We start from the raw sequence: 15,484 nt of genomic DNA on the forward strand, positions 1-15,484 counted from the left end.
AGACAAATCACCTTAACATCCCTGTGTATCACTGGAGGCCTTAAGCTGCTAAGATACTGCAGGATCTCCAATACCTGCATCACACAATTTTTGTACATTCCAGCAAAGAATCTTCATCTAGAATGGACTAATAAGTTTTGAATTGGCATTTCTGCACACCTCAATGGCAATTCGTTTCACTTCTTCTTCTGTTGCTCGCCACCCATCTTGAACAAGATCTGCTAAAGACCTACCTTTTGCAACATTTTGGACTATGTAAAAAGCACGATCAGCTTCAGTGTCCACCTAGTCAAATAATCAGTGTCTGTTTACTTTATCCACATCTCACATACATACATACATACATATATATATATATATATATATGCAGCTTAATCACATACTGAACTATCTTGTTTTTCATTCTGCTGTTAAACTATTATACGGGTAAGGATTCATGGTGAAGCTGTATAGCTGAGTTTCAATGCCAGCCACCTACAAATGCAATGCTATAAACAAACTAGCATGAAAGAAAGAATCTTGCAGAATTATATTAGTACTTAGGGATTATTATTTGTACTGATTTGACCTGAAAGTGTAAACTTTCTGATAGACCACCCAAAAGCAACATGTTGATTCTCAATATATATTCCAAAAACATTGTTTTCTTCATTGAGGTTTTCCTCTTTTCCCCTGAGATATGTTTACTTCACAGGAGGAATAATTTTGAAATCCACTAGCATTAAAACTACAATAAATAATTGCTGAGGAAATGAGGTTACGAATCAGGAGTCACTTGACAAAAATTTGAATTAGTAGAACAATGATTCTACATTTATCATGCATTATAAAGGTGGCTGATATTCTGCTTAAATGTTGACACAACCACTGTCAGAAATTCTGGAGTAGTATCGCACCTCGAAATAATCTATATACTCTGGAATGCCCGGATGATGTAAAGTTTTCAGTAGGCAAGCTTCCCTCTCAAAAAGTTCAAGTTCCTGCATATAATGCAGCAGATATGAGTTACTTGCCAGTTACCAAAAGCCTACTAAAAATTTCCAATTTAGAAGAGGGGAGAAGCTTGGTAGATTTCGACGAAGCTTCCACATAATTGTAGAAGAGAGAGGGAGAAGTTAGGAGAGAGATCTTCCCTCTAACTTGACTGGCACCCACAAGATGATGTCTTCTCCAAGAGAGTTGTGTCTCTATGTGGTACCCTTCACCCCTTTATATACTAGTTTGGGAAAGGGGGAGGGGAGGGGGAGGGGGGTTGCTTTTAGCATTTGTGGCTTACATAATCAATGACCAATGCAAAAGTTACCTAATTTGAGTGTTTTTCAGAATTTTACTTAAATTTGAAAGTATCCACGTTTTTACAAATTTAGAAGTACAAAAAAAGTAAAAATGCAATCCTTTTGTATTCACATGGCTCATGCATAAAAATTTCTACACATTGGGTAGAACTTCAAATGGCCATAAATTTTGATCTAGAACTCAAAATTTGGATTTAACCTTATAGCACACAAATTGTTTGTGTTATAGCAAGAAAATCTAAACAACGCCACAGCCAAACTATAACTTTAACAGTAGATCTGTACTACTTTTCTTGATCATCACATTCACATTCAGTCCCTTGTCCCTCTGCCCTGCCCACATCCTGTGTTCTGCCTACTGCCCTCTGTCCTATCTGCACTCTCTTTTGAACTTGCCACCTTCCACATCTTGCCAGCTGCTACAGCCAACCTGCCTACTCGCTGCCAATTGCCCCGCTTACTCCTCCAGCTCAAACTATTACCCCCCCCCACAGCCACCACTCCCACTTCCATTGTCCTAAGCACTTTGTTACATCCTTGGACATCTGGATGGGCGCTAGTAGCATTGGTCACAGGGGTCATAAAGTGACTTAGTGTGAACAAACTAAGGACACTTTGAGGTTAGGGCAGCCGCATCCTATTTCTAAGACTCAAGGCCCTATTGTGCACATCATTGTTTGATCACCACTCTTCGACTCTTGGCCCTTTGGTGGACACATCAGTACACTCAGATGGTGTGGGCTAGTGGTATGGGATGCCAACCCTTGGGATGTGGTCATGACCCAAAGTACTGCTAGCTCCCAAGCTCAAGGGTGAGCCTGTTTGGCTCTATGGCTGGAAGGTGAGTTTGATGTCCAATCCCTTTTATTTGTGGGTATCATGTGCAGGTTGGATCCTAGGGGGACGTTCCATTGGTATCAGAGCATCAACCTACAATCCGATGCGAGCTCCGATGATGTGTGAAAACCACTTTTGCCGACCAAATTGTGATGATTCATGGCTGACGACGGGTACATCTTTATCTCGTTTAGGGTGGTATGGGACATTGTTTGCAAGAGGGGTGGTGTGCATGGGGTGAACGTTTTGCCGATCATGGGTACAATGACAAGGTATGGTTCTTGTATGGTACTCGTGCTCAAGTTTTGTGTTGGTGTGATGCTTGTGTGCAATAATTTTCGGTGGTTCTAATGATTGGAGTCCGAGGAGCTACCACTCCAAGGCTATGGCAAACCATCATTGAAAGCTAAAATCTTCTAGCCTATATAGGCATCAAGATTTTGATTGACACTTATTTTGGTAAATTTGATATTTAATGTCTATGTTATCATTAATTTTAATGTCAATGTAACAGTAAATGTTATTGCCATCTTCACATTTAATGTATACATTAATGTTAGTGTTGCTTTTAATGTTAACATTATGTTTGATGTTAACACAAACATTACTATCAATGTTAAGTTAGCATCGGGGAGAGAGAAACACTCTTTTGATACTATGGAGAGAGAGAGAGAGAGAGAGAGAGAGTATATTAACGTCTCTAAAAGGCCAATGTGGCCTATGAGACCAAAACAGTACATACAATGATGATGGTGTGTTTCTCATCTAGAACGAGAAGAAAGATGAAGAACATGCCTATAAGACTGAAAAGGAAATGAAATGAAATGAAATAGTGTCCCATAAAGGGAAACATGTCAGTGATCTGAAAGTGAGAGTAGAGAAAGGAAAACCCTCCATCAATGATATGTCTGTTCTCTAGGGAAGTGTATCTCTGCATAGCTAAGGCGTCTTGGCATCTGTCTCCTGTGGCGCTCAATGATGGCTTTAATTTGTCTGTAATGTGGATGTCTAGGCCTTCGTCCGGGTGGACGTGGGCGCCTAGACCGGCTAAGTGCCACTGCTCTATCCAAAGGGACACCTACAGAAGATGAGGTCCAATGATGATGTATTCCTGTAGGCTGTGTGGCAGTAGTAGTGGTATCTGCCATATTCTGTCGTGTATCCATGAAAAAGTCAGTGACTGCTCTCTGTCTATGTGAGCCGAGCTGTGGGGGCCTCCTACTCCGTAGAATTGTTGCTCTGCGCCTCTGGAGCTCCAAGAGGAAAAATCCCAAGCATCTCTGATCCTCATACTGCATGATCCGTCTCAGGGGTCCAAAACCCTCTCGAAACAGACAGTGGTATCTACCTCATATGTCGTAATATACAGTGCATCGGCAGATGTAGTGTTCCTCTGTCTCTGGCTCTCTGTCGCATAGTGGGCATATGCGTTCTTCTGTCTGTATACCCTCCCATCTGCCTGTCTCAATCCTCAGGTGGTGGGATGAGGTGCGGATCTGACCAATAGCTGTGCGTAGTCCATGAGGCAGCTGTGTGTCCATGTAATTGGGTCGGGTGATGAAACCATCCTCAGATACCTAGAGGAAGTGGGTCTGGTAGTGTGCCATCCTCGTGCCATGGGGCGAGGGGGGTCGGATCCAGGTCTTCTCCGTATCTAACTTCAGTATGTCTGCTCTGATCACATGGTTTAGCTCTGATCGGCTTAGGTCAAGTGTAGGGCAATCCAGGCTATAGTCAAAGGGGGGTAGTCTGTCAATCTGCAGACCATGTAGACGCATCCATGTGCTCATCTGAGCATACCAACAGTGTCTGTCACCGTCTGTTGCTAGTTGTCTAGAAGAGGCCAGGGCTAGCCATGGGTATCTATCTTGGGGGAGCTCCCATAGTCTATGTATGAAAGTCACTGCCTGAACCAAGGCCTCAGCCACCATGGGTGATGCCCCCAACTCAGCTCTGATAATCTCATGTGGGGTCGAGCTCTTCGCTCGTATCATGCGTGAGATCATCATGACCAGTGGTCTTTCCATATGCTCCCATCCATCATAGTATTCCTTCTCTGGTCCATCCTGGTCTCCCAAAGGCTGTCTCCTCGTGTGAAACAGACTCGGACCCCAAATAGCTGCCCCATATAGGAGTGTGGGTGTAACCAAGGTGTCAAAAAGCCACAGTTTGGTGCGTGGCTCATGGAATTGTATGTGAGCACATTGCCTCTCCAATGCCCCTAAGGCTGCATATGCTTTTGCCAAACGAGCCTCTGATGTCTCTCTCCAAGAGAACTGTGGTCCCTTCAATGTGACCCCCAAATAAACATACTGCCTAACCATCTCCACTGGCTCTCCGTCAAAAGTAAACTGGTGCTCAGCTCTTGTCACCCAAGCAGCTGAAGTGTTAAATACCATAACTTTAGTTTTCCCAAGGTTCACCTTAAGATCTCTATCTCTGCAAAAAGCTGATAATGCATCCAAGTGTCTATTTAGTCCCTCAGGTGAGTCAGATATAAGTACAATATCATCGGCATAAAGCAGTAATGGTATCAGCACTCCAGCTAGGCTGGCTCCGGCCCCACCTGTCCTATCCACATATTCTGAAATTTCATCTATATACAGCCCAAAAAGTGTCGGTGAAAGTGGACAGCCTTGTTTCACCCCAATGGTGCTATTGACTGTATCTGAGATGCCCTCAGGTGTTCATACTCTGCCTGTCACTGTCTCATATAGGGCATAGATACTCCACTGTATCTCTACGGGCACATCAATGTTTTGCATTCTTTTCATGAGTCTAGCACGTGGCACTGTGTCAAAGGCCTTGCGAAAGTCCACAAAACAGCAATAGATCTTTTTCTTGAATGCCTTGCCTTCTTCAATGATTGCCCTCAACGTAAAGATATGGTCTAGAGTTGTATGTCCCCTCCTGAAGCCAGCCTGGCCTTTTGACCTCAGGCCATGCATCTCGGCCCATTCACTCAACGCTTGTTCCATGATAGAGCCATATATCTTGGCCAGCATGTGTCCAATCATGATAGTTCGGTAGTTACTAGGTAGCGCGGGGTCTCCACTCTTAAAGAGCGGCACAATAATATGGTCTGACCAACAGGTTGGAAATCCCTCACAAACTGCCCTATTAAAGATGTGAGCCAGCGTTGGTGCCAGAATATCACAGGCATGCGTGAAGTGTTCAGCCACTAAACCCTCATGGTCTTGGGCTCTTCCATTTTTCAGCTTCCATATGGCATTCCTCACTTTTTTTTCTGTGAAAAATCTGCAATTTGCTGGTCTTGAGGTTGAGGGGAGTGGCATAGGCTCTTGGCCAGGGATATCATAGAGTGTGCAAGCATATCCATGCCAATCATCCGGTCTAGTAATTTGTAGGGGTCGCTGGCTCTCATGCATCTTTTTCCACGCTCTCTTGCTGTCCTGCCCCAAGAACATGGAATACATTTCTGTTTCTAGTCTGCTCAGGTATTCCTGCTTCTTTTTGCGTACCAACCGTCTGAAGAGTGTTCGAGCATGCTTATGGGTGCATATACCAAGTGCCAGCTCTCGCTGAAAACGTGCTCATGTCTCTCTGCACTCATCATCATACCAGCCATTCTGTGGAGCATTACCTCGTGGAGGTTTATCTGACGGTGTAGTGTGTGGGAAAGCGTATGCTGCTGAAGTGTGTATTATCTCGGCCAACTGTCCTGTAAACTCATCCAGAGAGGCCTGTGTGTCTAGCTCCCTCAATGCATCTCGCACAGTAATGCTGTATAAGTGTGAGGTCGCTTCCACAAAATCATAGCGTGGTAATTTTGGTATATGTGACTGTGCTTCATGTATATGCCCATATTGCATTGTGAAAGCTAGAATAGCATGGTCTGCTACTAATCCAATTGGTCTGTCCGAGATTTCAAAACTTTTTATGTCAGGTAGCAAGTTGGGTGATCCAATCAAATAGTCCACTGTGCTTGACCCCTTCTTGTTATTCCAACATGTGAAGCCATTAGATCTTGGCCACTGTGGTAGCCCGTTAAGGATGGCCAAACCATGTGCACTTCCTAGTGCCAGTAGGTGTGTTCCATATTCTGTTATCTCTCTATCTTGGGCTGATCTAACTGATCCCACTTCATCTAATGCAATATCTCTGAACATCTCATCACTAGTGTCAAAGAAAGCAGATTGGTTGTTTCCTGTGCGTGCATTAAAGTCTCCTGCTAGTAGAACATCCCCAATTCTCATGTATCCCATTATGTCCTCATATAGTGGTGTATACGGGGATGCCTCTTTAGGGGCAAACTTAGAGTATGCAGGGGGAAAATAGCATATGGCAATATACATGTCGCGAGTTCTGCTTGTACGTAACCTGATCCACATGTATCTTGCCTCTACATCTCTATGTACCACTTGGACTGTATCTCGGAGCTCTTCTCTAAATAGAATTGCCACACCTGATCCCCTCGTCTCTCCAGGCCGTCTAGGCTAAGGACGATATACACTTTCCCATCTGTATCCATATACATCAGGTAAACGGCTGTCTTTACATTGATGTGTCTCAGTATACATAGCAATGTCTATACCTTTGAAAGTATCCTCAAAATAACCTACATCTGTCTTAAGGGAGCCATTGCAATTCCACAGTGTGAACTTCAGGGTCTCATAGGCCGCGCACCGTCATGCCGTCCTTTTCTCTGTGATGATGACTCTTCCATCTCTGTATACAGCCCATTTACCTGCTTTCCGTGCCTCTAGAACACGTGGCATATTTTCCCTCCTGTGGGCTAACTGGGCTGGGGTGAGGTCTTCATCTAGGTAGATCTTTTCTCCTTTGAGAGCGATCCTCTTAGAGAGGAAGGCTCTCTTCTTTTCCAGGTCTCCAAACTTCAAGATGAGGACTTTTGTTTTTGTGTCAGCCTTCCCGACTCGCCAAGCCCCAACGATGGGTACATTTGTAGCTCCAATTTTGGTGGCAAGAGCTGTAGCATCTTCAATTGGGGAGCTTTTCTCGTCTAGTCCAACCACTCTTACGTGGAGTGCGCGTACCCGCCTTTTTGCCTCTTCTTCCAAGGTGGCATTCATGACTTCCACTTTGTTGCCATGCATTCCTTTGTTCTTTTTTGCCACATCTATCCATTCTGCATTTTCTTTGACGGTATTCTCAACATTCTCCATTTTCTTTTGGGTGCCTTCCACCACACTTGCATAGGTGTGCATGTCCTTTTTTAAAACATCCATTTCTTTTTGTAGTTCCGGTGTGGTTTGTGGTTCCTTTTGTGTGTCCAGTTTCTTTTTGCATTCGTCTAGTTCTTCTTGTAGATTAGAGATCAATGAGTCTTTCTCTGCCATGCGTGCATCCAAAGTTTGCATCTCCTTTTTTAGTTCTTCCATCATTTCAGCTCGAACCTGCTCTTGTATGTCCTTTTCCATTTCCTTCCTCATGGTACGTATTTCAGCACGGAGTATGGTCAACATCTCCTCATATAGTGTTTCATTAATTTTGCGGGATGTCTTCCCATATCTACTCGACCCTGGAGAGACATTCCAATCTCGGGTTTTACGCCCATAGGTTTTGTATCTCGTGTTCTTTGGCGGTGTATGAAACATTGTCTCCATGGCTGGTTTTGTGATTCCTTCATTGTCAGTTTCTTCCATCGTAATTATAGTATGCGCTATAGCATAAACTGTTTACAGTCTGGGTAGAGTAGTAAGCCAGTGACATAAACTATCACTCTAGCATGAACTAGAGACAGTATATCATAGACTGTCAATGTGACTGCATCATAAGGTATGACTGTAACATGAAATGTTAATGTGCGTCAGTTTGAGATCCCGTAGGTTTCCAGTCCACACAGCATGCAAGGTTCACATCAGTCTGAGCATATCTGCAATCTCAGTGTATTCACAGCGTCTGCATTCATATCAGTCTAAGAGAGTGTCTGCAATCTGGGAGAGTGTATGCATACGTCACTGCTGCCACGATACATTCACAGTGTCTGCATTCATGTCAGTTTGCATCCATGTCAGTCTGAGAGAGTGTCTGCATTCGTCACTGCTGCCACAGTACATTCACAGTGCCTGCATTTGTGTCAGTCTGAGAGAGTAAGTGCAATCTGAGAGTGTCTGCATTCGTCACTGCTGCCACAGAACATTCACCCAGGACACAGCAGACAAGCCAGCATTCATGTCATTCTAAGTACATTCGTGTCCTGCAGGACAGTGGCTGTCTCCCTGTGCAGAGACGTGACCTTGCAGAGCAGCTCCCTGGTGGCGGCACTCACGACAGTCCCGCCCGTCAGACGCCTGTCAGACGCTCGTCCACGCCCGTCAGACGCCCGTCAGCCCGCCCGTCATTCGCCCGTGGGACACTCACCCGTCAGATGCTCGCCCGTCAGACACATTCGCCCGTCAGACACGCTCGCCCGTCAGACCAGCATCCCGTCACGCACGCCCGTCAGACCAGCATCCCGTCAGCACGCACGTCACGCACGTCACGCACGCCCGTCAGACCAGCATCCCGTCACGTCACGCACGTCACGCACGTCAGACCAGCATCCCGTCAGACCAGCATCCCGTCAGCACGCACGTCACGCACGTCACGCAAAGTATCGGCCTATGACACCACGTCACGCAAAGAGAGAGAGAGAGAGAGAGAGCCAGAGAGAGACAGGGATAGAGGATCGTGGAGACGCATGCCCGCCTTCTGAGATTTTTTCTGATGCGTCTGGCCCTGCCGTTGTCGGGGTCGCGTGCCCTTGCCTCTTGCCTGGGCCTGCGCCGCAGGGCCCTCTGCCCGTCGCGTGCCCTTCACTGGCCCGGCGACTGTCCCTGGCATCGCCCCTTGCCGCCTGCACCTGCTGCCCATCCCTCCTGTCGCCTGGACGTGCGCACGTTATGTCACCCTGGTCCTTCCGTCCTGTGCCCGTTGACCGCCGTGCTGGCCTACCGCCCTACTGATCGTCTTCGTCCTGCCCAGCTTCGGCCCCGCACAATTGCCCGCCCTGATTTGACCGTTTTTTTTGCCACCAAGGAGAAGCAGCCCGTCACACCCAGGTTGCCACACAGCGAGCGCGAGAGTGTGAACCAACAAGGGAACGAGGCCTTCTCTACCTGTGGACATGCCCTCTCTGCACAGCGGGTGTCTGTTTCTGCGCACGCACTTCCTAAGCCCCTTCGTTAGTCCAGTGCAAGATCCGTTTTGCCTGAGAGAGAGAGAGAGAGAGAGAGAGAGGCCTGCGCGTTTCTGCCTCCCGTGAACTCTTCACTCGGCCTCTGACCGGCATACGTAGTGATACAATATGGCTGGTCTGGATCTAGCTTTTATAGACCAAACGGTGGCAGCTCTTGGTCCAGATTCTGATACCGAGGAACCAGAGGATATGGTTCCATGCACAGAGGAGATGCTCCCTGGTCCTGACTTCCAGCCTGCGGGCAAACGCACCAAGCATACTTCGGAAGAGACAATGACTCTCAAGATGTTAACTGGGGGCATTTGCTAGAGTTTGCCAACACTCTGCTTGGCGATTATGTTCAACATAATCAGGAAGTCTTTTCTGACTTTCCAACTGAAGATGTTCTGAAAGCCACTGTGGACCCGAAAAATGTCTTGCGCTCCTTTTCAGTGTTTTATGAACGTGTTGTGATACTCTTCTTCACTGGTAGGATCCCACTACTTTCCCATATTCGCCAGTGGCTGCACAGTCTGCTACAAGGGGAATGTGTTGAAGAGATTTTTGTTGGGCCCCGAGGCTTTTTTGAGGTGCTGTTGAAATCTGAGATGCACCGTGCTGCTCTCCTGTCTAAACTGCCATTGTTCTTTGACAGCTGTTTAGTCCATGTTGTGCCATGGCACCCAATGGCAGATTTTCTGCGCCTGCTGCAATGTGAATGCCCTGTGTGGGTTGAAGTGGAAAACTGTCCGGTTGTCTGTTGGCCACTGTTAAATGACGCCATGGCCGCTGTGGGCACTGTTCTGGTCCGCCCAAGCCTAAGGGCCATGAATTGTAACCGTTTGTGTATGTTATGGGACACTGCTAGGAAAAGGCCTGCTTGGTTACGTCTTAATTGCTCTGGCATACATCCTTTACACTTTCGTTTGAAATGGGAAAACTTTGCAGAACATTGCTTTTCGTGTGAAAAATTGGGGCATTTTATGGCCGAATGCCCAGAGAAGCACCACACTTCAGATGCTGAGCATGTTGCGCTTCCCATGGAAGATATGGTGTGTGATGCTCCATCGCAGGATGCCACCCAGCCATCTAAAGTGTTGGATAAAGGTAAACAACAAGTTTCGGGTTTGGATTCCTGTGGCAATGACTGGATAGATATACGCGCAAAAAAAGGCAACAGGCTTGTTGCTGGCATGGTGGATACTGGGCCTATTGCCTCATAAGATTCCATGCGTACTTATATGCGCAGGAAATAAATGTTGTCTTCAGAGCACTCTGCTCCTACTAGGGTTTCCTCTACTCCCGGTCAACAACACACTAGGAGAGTGTATTCGGATGGTCCAAAGGGTCCACCTGCTAAGCTGGCCTTTGATACTAGAGGTAACGTCATTACTCCATGGGATCATCATTATCCCAGCTCCATCCCCAAGACAGCGGATATGCCGTCTACCTCCAAATCTGGTCGTCAAAACTCTTTTGCCGTGTTAGCTGATTTTTTGGATGAGGGAGTCTAGAACATTCTCGCAGAAAAGGTCAAATCAAGGCAAGCTTTGCCTCGTACCTGATTTTCTTTTGAATACACATGAAGATAGCCACGTGGAATGTGTGAGGAATTTGTTCTCGCCACAAGCAAGATGCCATGTGGACTACATTGCATGAGAATCAGTGGGATGTCTTGTCTGCTGTTGAGCACAAGAGTCACGGTGAAGCAAGAAAAGTTATGGATTGCCATGGCTTTCGTTTGTTCTATGCAGGGACACATGCCATGCATTATTCTGGTGTGCTCATGATTGTACATGAAAAATATCAGCCTGTTCTTATTAAAAATGATGTACATGGCCGCTTTGTGGTGATTGAAGTTTTATTCGAAGGAGAGATCTTACAGTTACTTGACCTCTATGCTCCGAATGATCCTTTAACTCGCCGAGAGTTTTGGCATACTTTGCAGACTTCCTTGCCACTTGGCAGACGAGGATTTTAATGGGGGATTTCAATATGTGTGTTGATTCTTCACAGTCCACATCAGAGCATTCAGTAATGGATGCGCCGGAAAGTCGTATGTGGCATGAGTTGGCTCTTGCCGTTCTTAAGCAAGATCTCTGGTCTTGGCTATACCCTTCTTCCACAGGGTTTACTTTCCATTCTGCCCAGTATGCAACAACATGGTCGCGGTTGGACCGCATATACATCATGCAGAATGATGATTTCCTTCCTCAGATGCTCGAAATGAAAGTGTTGCAGCAATATGCCTTGTCGGACCATTTTCCTCTACAGCTTGAGCTGCTTGCACAACCCATTGCACCTTTTAAGCAATTTATGGATAGACTCCCTTTGTGTTTCAACTCGTCTTATTTGAAGCATGCAATCTTTCAAGGCTATATGCAGCAATTGATTGATAGATTCTTATTGGACTTCTCCTCTCAGGGCACTTTTTCGTTTGAACGATTGCTCTCTAATGTGCAGCGGGTTGCTCGGCAGTATGGGATCCATCATGCCTCTCTTTGTCGGCGGCGTCGACAAGCAGCGGAGGACGTGCTAGCTTTGGTTCGTTCTCTGCTAGTGGACACTCCAGATGATGTATTTCTGCTGTCACTGGCAATGCGTGTGGCTGATCTTACTAAAGAGTTTCAGTTGAAATCTTATCAGCAGGCCAAATTGCAACATCTGACAGAGACTTTGCAAGATAGTGCTTGTCAGACTCATCAGTTCTTTTGAGCTCTCCATGCCTCTCCTGCTCGAGAGAATATGACTAGACTCCAGGATGCAGAAGGTCAAATGGTCCTTGATCCGCAACCTATTGTGAATATGTGTAGGAATTATTTCCTCAACCTTCCTGGTTCCACTTCTCCACCTTCAGGCCAAATTACTCATGCCCGTTCAGTTTTTTATAATCTGGTCCACAATCAGGTTCCACAGGACATACAAGCTACTCTGGAGACAGATATTTGTGAGGCGGAGGTTATGGATGTTTTGTTACACTTGCCCAAGGATAAAAGTCCTGGCTGGGATGGTCTCACCAATGAGTTCTTTGAGGTTTTTGCTACCCAATTGGCGAAACCATTGACGGCTTTGTTTCAGCAGATGTGGGAAACGGGGATCATGCCTTCCTCATGGAAAGAATGACTTATTAAATTGCTTCCAAAAGTTCCTTCGCCGTCTATGTTGAAACATTGGCACCCAATTTCTTTGATGGGTTCTATGTATAAAATCTTTTCCAAAGTAATGGCGAATCGGCTCCATAAGCATCTTCCTGCCATTGTGCATCCTCTCCAATATGGTTTCATTAAGGGCAGAAACATTCTGCACAATGCATTAAATGCGCAACTGGTGATTGATTATGCAAGGCATTCTAATCAAGAGGTCGTACTGATTCAATTGGACCTGGAAAAGGCTTTTGATTATCTAGACTGTTCTTTCATTGCAGAAGTTATATCTACTATGGGCTTTGGTGCTCGGATGTCTCGTCTGATCTACACCATCAGTGTTGCGGCATCTTCACGAGTGCTGAATGGAGGCATTACCGAGTCATTTATCCTTGCCCGCTCTGTCAGAGAGGGGTGCCCTTTTAGTCCTCTCTTCTTTGCCCTTGCGACTCATCCAGTTCTTTCGATGTTATCTCATACGGCAGCTTCTACTCAATTGGCTAGATTGTCGCTTCCTTCTGGACAACACTTCATTAGTCAATCCTTGGCTGATGACAGCTTTATGATTCTGCGTGCAGACAAGGATAACCTTCGCAAAGCATTAGATGTTTGGGCTCTCTTTGGTCAGGCTTCCGTCTTCGCATCAATGCTTTGAAATCAGCCATTCTCATCTGCACGGAGTCGGATTTGCACTCATTGGTCTGGCAGCAGGGAATGGTTGTTCCCCGTGGCTCCATTGTCAGGCATCTTGGGTACCCTTTGTTCCCCCAAAGCAGCTACTACAGTGGATTTCACAGAAACTGGCAGCTAAGCTACTTTATTGGAAGTCTCAGGCGTGGCCCTTCCATGTTCGCCTCAAAGCAGCCCAAACAATTATGTTGCCAATGCTCACATATTTCTTGCCATTGCTACCCTTGACTACTACTACACTGAATGCTCTTACTCAGTCTATTCGTTTCATGTTATGGAAGAAGGATTCCTTGCATGCAGGCATTTCCTGGATTTCTTGGTCGCATGCGTGCACCCCCAAACGCATGGGTGTAGGGGCTATTTTAGATGCCCAAACTCATATACTAGCACTCCGTTGGTCTCTTTTTCGCGCCATGTGCTCGGATCATCATCCGTGGGTCGTTATAGCCCGTTATTTTCTTGAGGATCACGGGCTTCTACATGGTAATACCCAAATCCAGAGTTCTTGGTGGCATGTTCTTAATGCCGATTCTCGGTTCTCCAGTTCTTCTTCATCTCTGCTTGCCCATTTGGTATGTTCCTGGAGACTGGTCCTCTGGAAGGCTCAGTGGCATCCAGTGGAGGATCCCTTAGCTACTAATTCTTTTCAATTGGAATTGTTGGCAATCTCACGGTTACTTTCGTGGGAAGGTAAACATGAGCTTCGACCAAAATTCAACCGCATGGCACATTTGGGCTTAACTTCAGTCGTGGATGCCATCCTTGCGAGTCGCAATGTGTTGATATCGTTTCGTACAGCCAAGAGGCTTTTCAGGATCCCTCATGGATACAGGCATTTATGGGAACAGCTTTTGATGGTGCTCCTGAGCAGACAACCCTTTCCTACCCTTGCTTCGGATCGTGCCTGGTAGGACTGGGACTTTGCAGGCCGGCTGAATTTAGAAAAGGCTTCAGCTAACCAGGTGTATCATCTTCTGATTAAAGATCATCAATGGCTGGTTACTAAAGCTAATACTCTATGGGGATTGCGTAAATCCCGGTCATGGTGAAGGGTAACTGTGATGGAGGGCTAGTTGAACAAGACACCCTTCAAATATAAGGTCTTTCTTTGGAGGGTGATGATTGGTGGTCTTCCGCTTGCTTCAGCCCTTTCCAAGCATCGAATCTCCAACGGCAACTGTTTCTTTTGCACCACCAGTGTGGAATCCGCCCGTCATCGATTTATTTCTTGCCCCCTCGCTAAGAAAATCTGGTCATTCTTGTCAGCCATTTGGCGAGCGGTAGTTGGTTTCTCGCTACGCCCGTTTGATTGGGATTTTGTGCAGCCCAAATACCCCACACCGACACAGCCACATATGAAGATCTTGTTTCACTTTCTTCGATATTGGGACTGTTGGCATAACTGGACCATTCAGAATGCTTTTCTTTTTGATTCCGCCTATAGTGTTCACCGGCATATTGCTAGGCTTAAAGGTCTCTTGTATTGGCAAATAGATCTTCTCCGGCACTCTGACATGCTCTCTCGGGAGGACTTATGTCCCTAGCATATGGCAATTTCCTCTACGTCTTTGCCATGACTTTGTAACTCTTTGGTCGTTTGGTTCTTGTAGAGAGACAATGTGTTTTTTACACACGATGGGGTAGAGCCATCATGTATCTTGTAATCATGTAAACTAGTACCTTTTTCGTAATTAATACAATTACCTTTTACGAAAAGAGAGAGAGAGAGAAGGATAGTACCAAAAACTACTCTCCGGCAAAAGAAAATCTTAACTTGCACGAGTACTCTTGGGCAGACAGAATCCGAACTGAAGAGAGAGAGAGGGATAGTTAACTCTCTCAGGAAGAGAGAGTTTGAAAAGAGGGAGGAGAGAGAGTGAGATGCAAAGAGAGAGAGAGAGAGAGTTTTACAAAGAGAGAGAGAGAGAGAGAGAGAGAGAGAATCTCGTCTCTAACAAACAGAGATAGACAAAGAGAGAGAAAGCAGTCGATTAATTTGTGGCCAGGGCAAAGAGACAGAGGCGAAGAGAGAGAGAGAGAGAGAGAGAGAGATTCGTCAATCCGTCATGGGTCTGGTAGGATGGCCATGATAGTCGCAGCACAGACCATGGGTAAGGAACCTAGCAAACAAATGGGCAGCCAACCATGAGATGGGATAGGTAGACTCATTGCCACCTAGGCATCCCATGAACAGCATTGACTATTCACCAGAGGGGATTTCTTTCCTTACATAGAAGGTCGGCCGAGTTTAGGCAAAGGGAGGCTGCATCCTTTTGATGCCATGTACCATCCACTTTTAAAATCCTCTCTCAAACCTTTGAATTTGACAAAGTTGCTCACTTGCTAGGGGAAGACTAAACAGATCTGCATTAAATGCA

At 46.0% G+C, this 15,484-nt stretch overlaps 1 protein-coding gene across 8 annotated transcripts in view; it reads right to left on the bottom strand.

Annotated features, from left to right (window-relative positions):
• Window positions 1-15,484, bottom strand: part of LOC148038588 (uncharacterized) — a 155,514-nt gene that overhangs the window by 72,320 nt on the left and 67,710 nt on the right. For 7 of the 8 annotated variants that reach the window (XM_087673694.1, XM_087673687.1, XM_087673692.1 and 4 more), the window contains 3 exons: window positions 897-980; window positions 160-285; window positions 12-74 (listed from right to left, as the gene is read on the bottom strand). In XM_087673694.1, coding sequence (XP_087529820.1) covers window positions 12-74; window positions 160-285; window positions 897-980 — 273 coding nt within the window. The remainder of the gene's footprint in view (window positions 1-11; window positions 75-159; window positions 286-896; window positions 981-15,484) is intronic. The other variant, XM_087673700.1, reaches the window with a different exon arrangement.

Source organism: Lygodium microphyllum, chromosome 3 (genome assembly GCF_053477565.2).
Source record: "Lygodium microphyllum isolate KBCC chromosome 3, Lygodium_microphyllum_v1.1.10, whole genome shotgun sequence".
NCBI classification, from domain to species: Eukaryota; Viridiplantae; Streptophyta; class Polypodiopsida; order Schizaeales; family Lygodiaceae; genus Lygodium; species Lygodium microphyllum.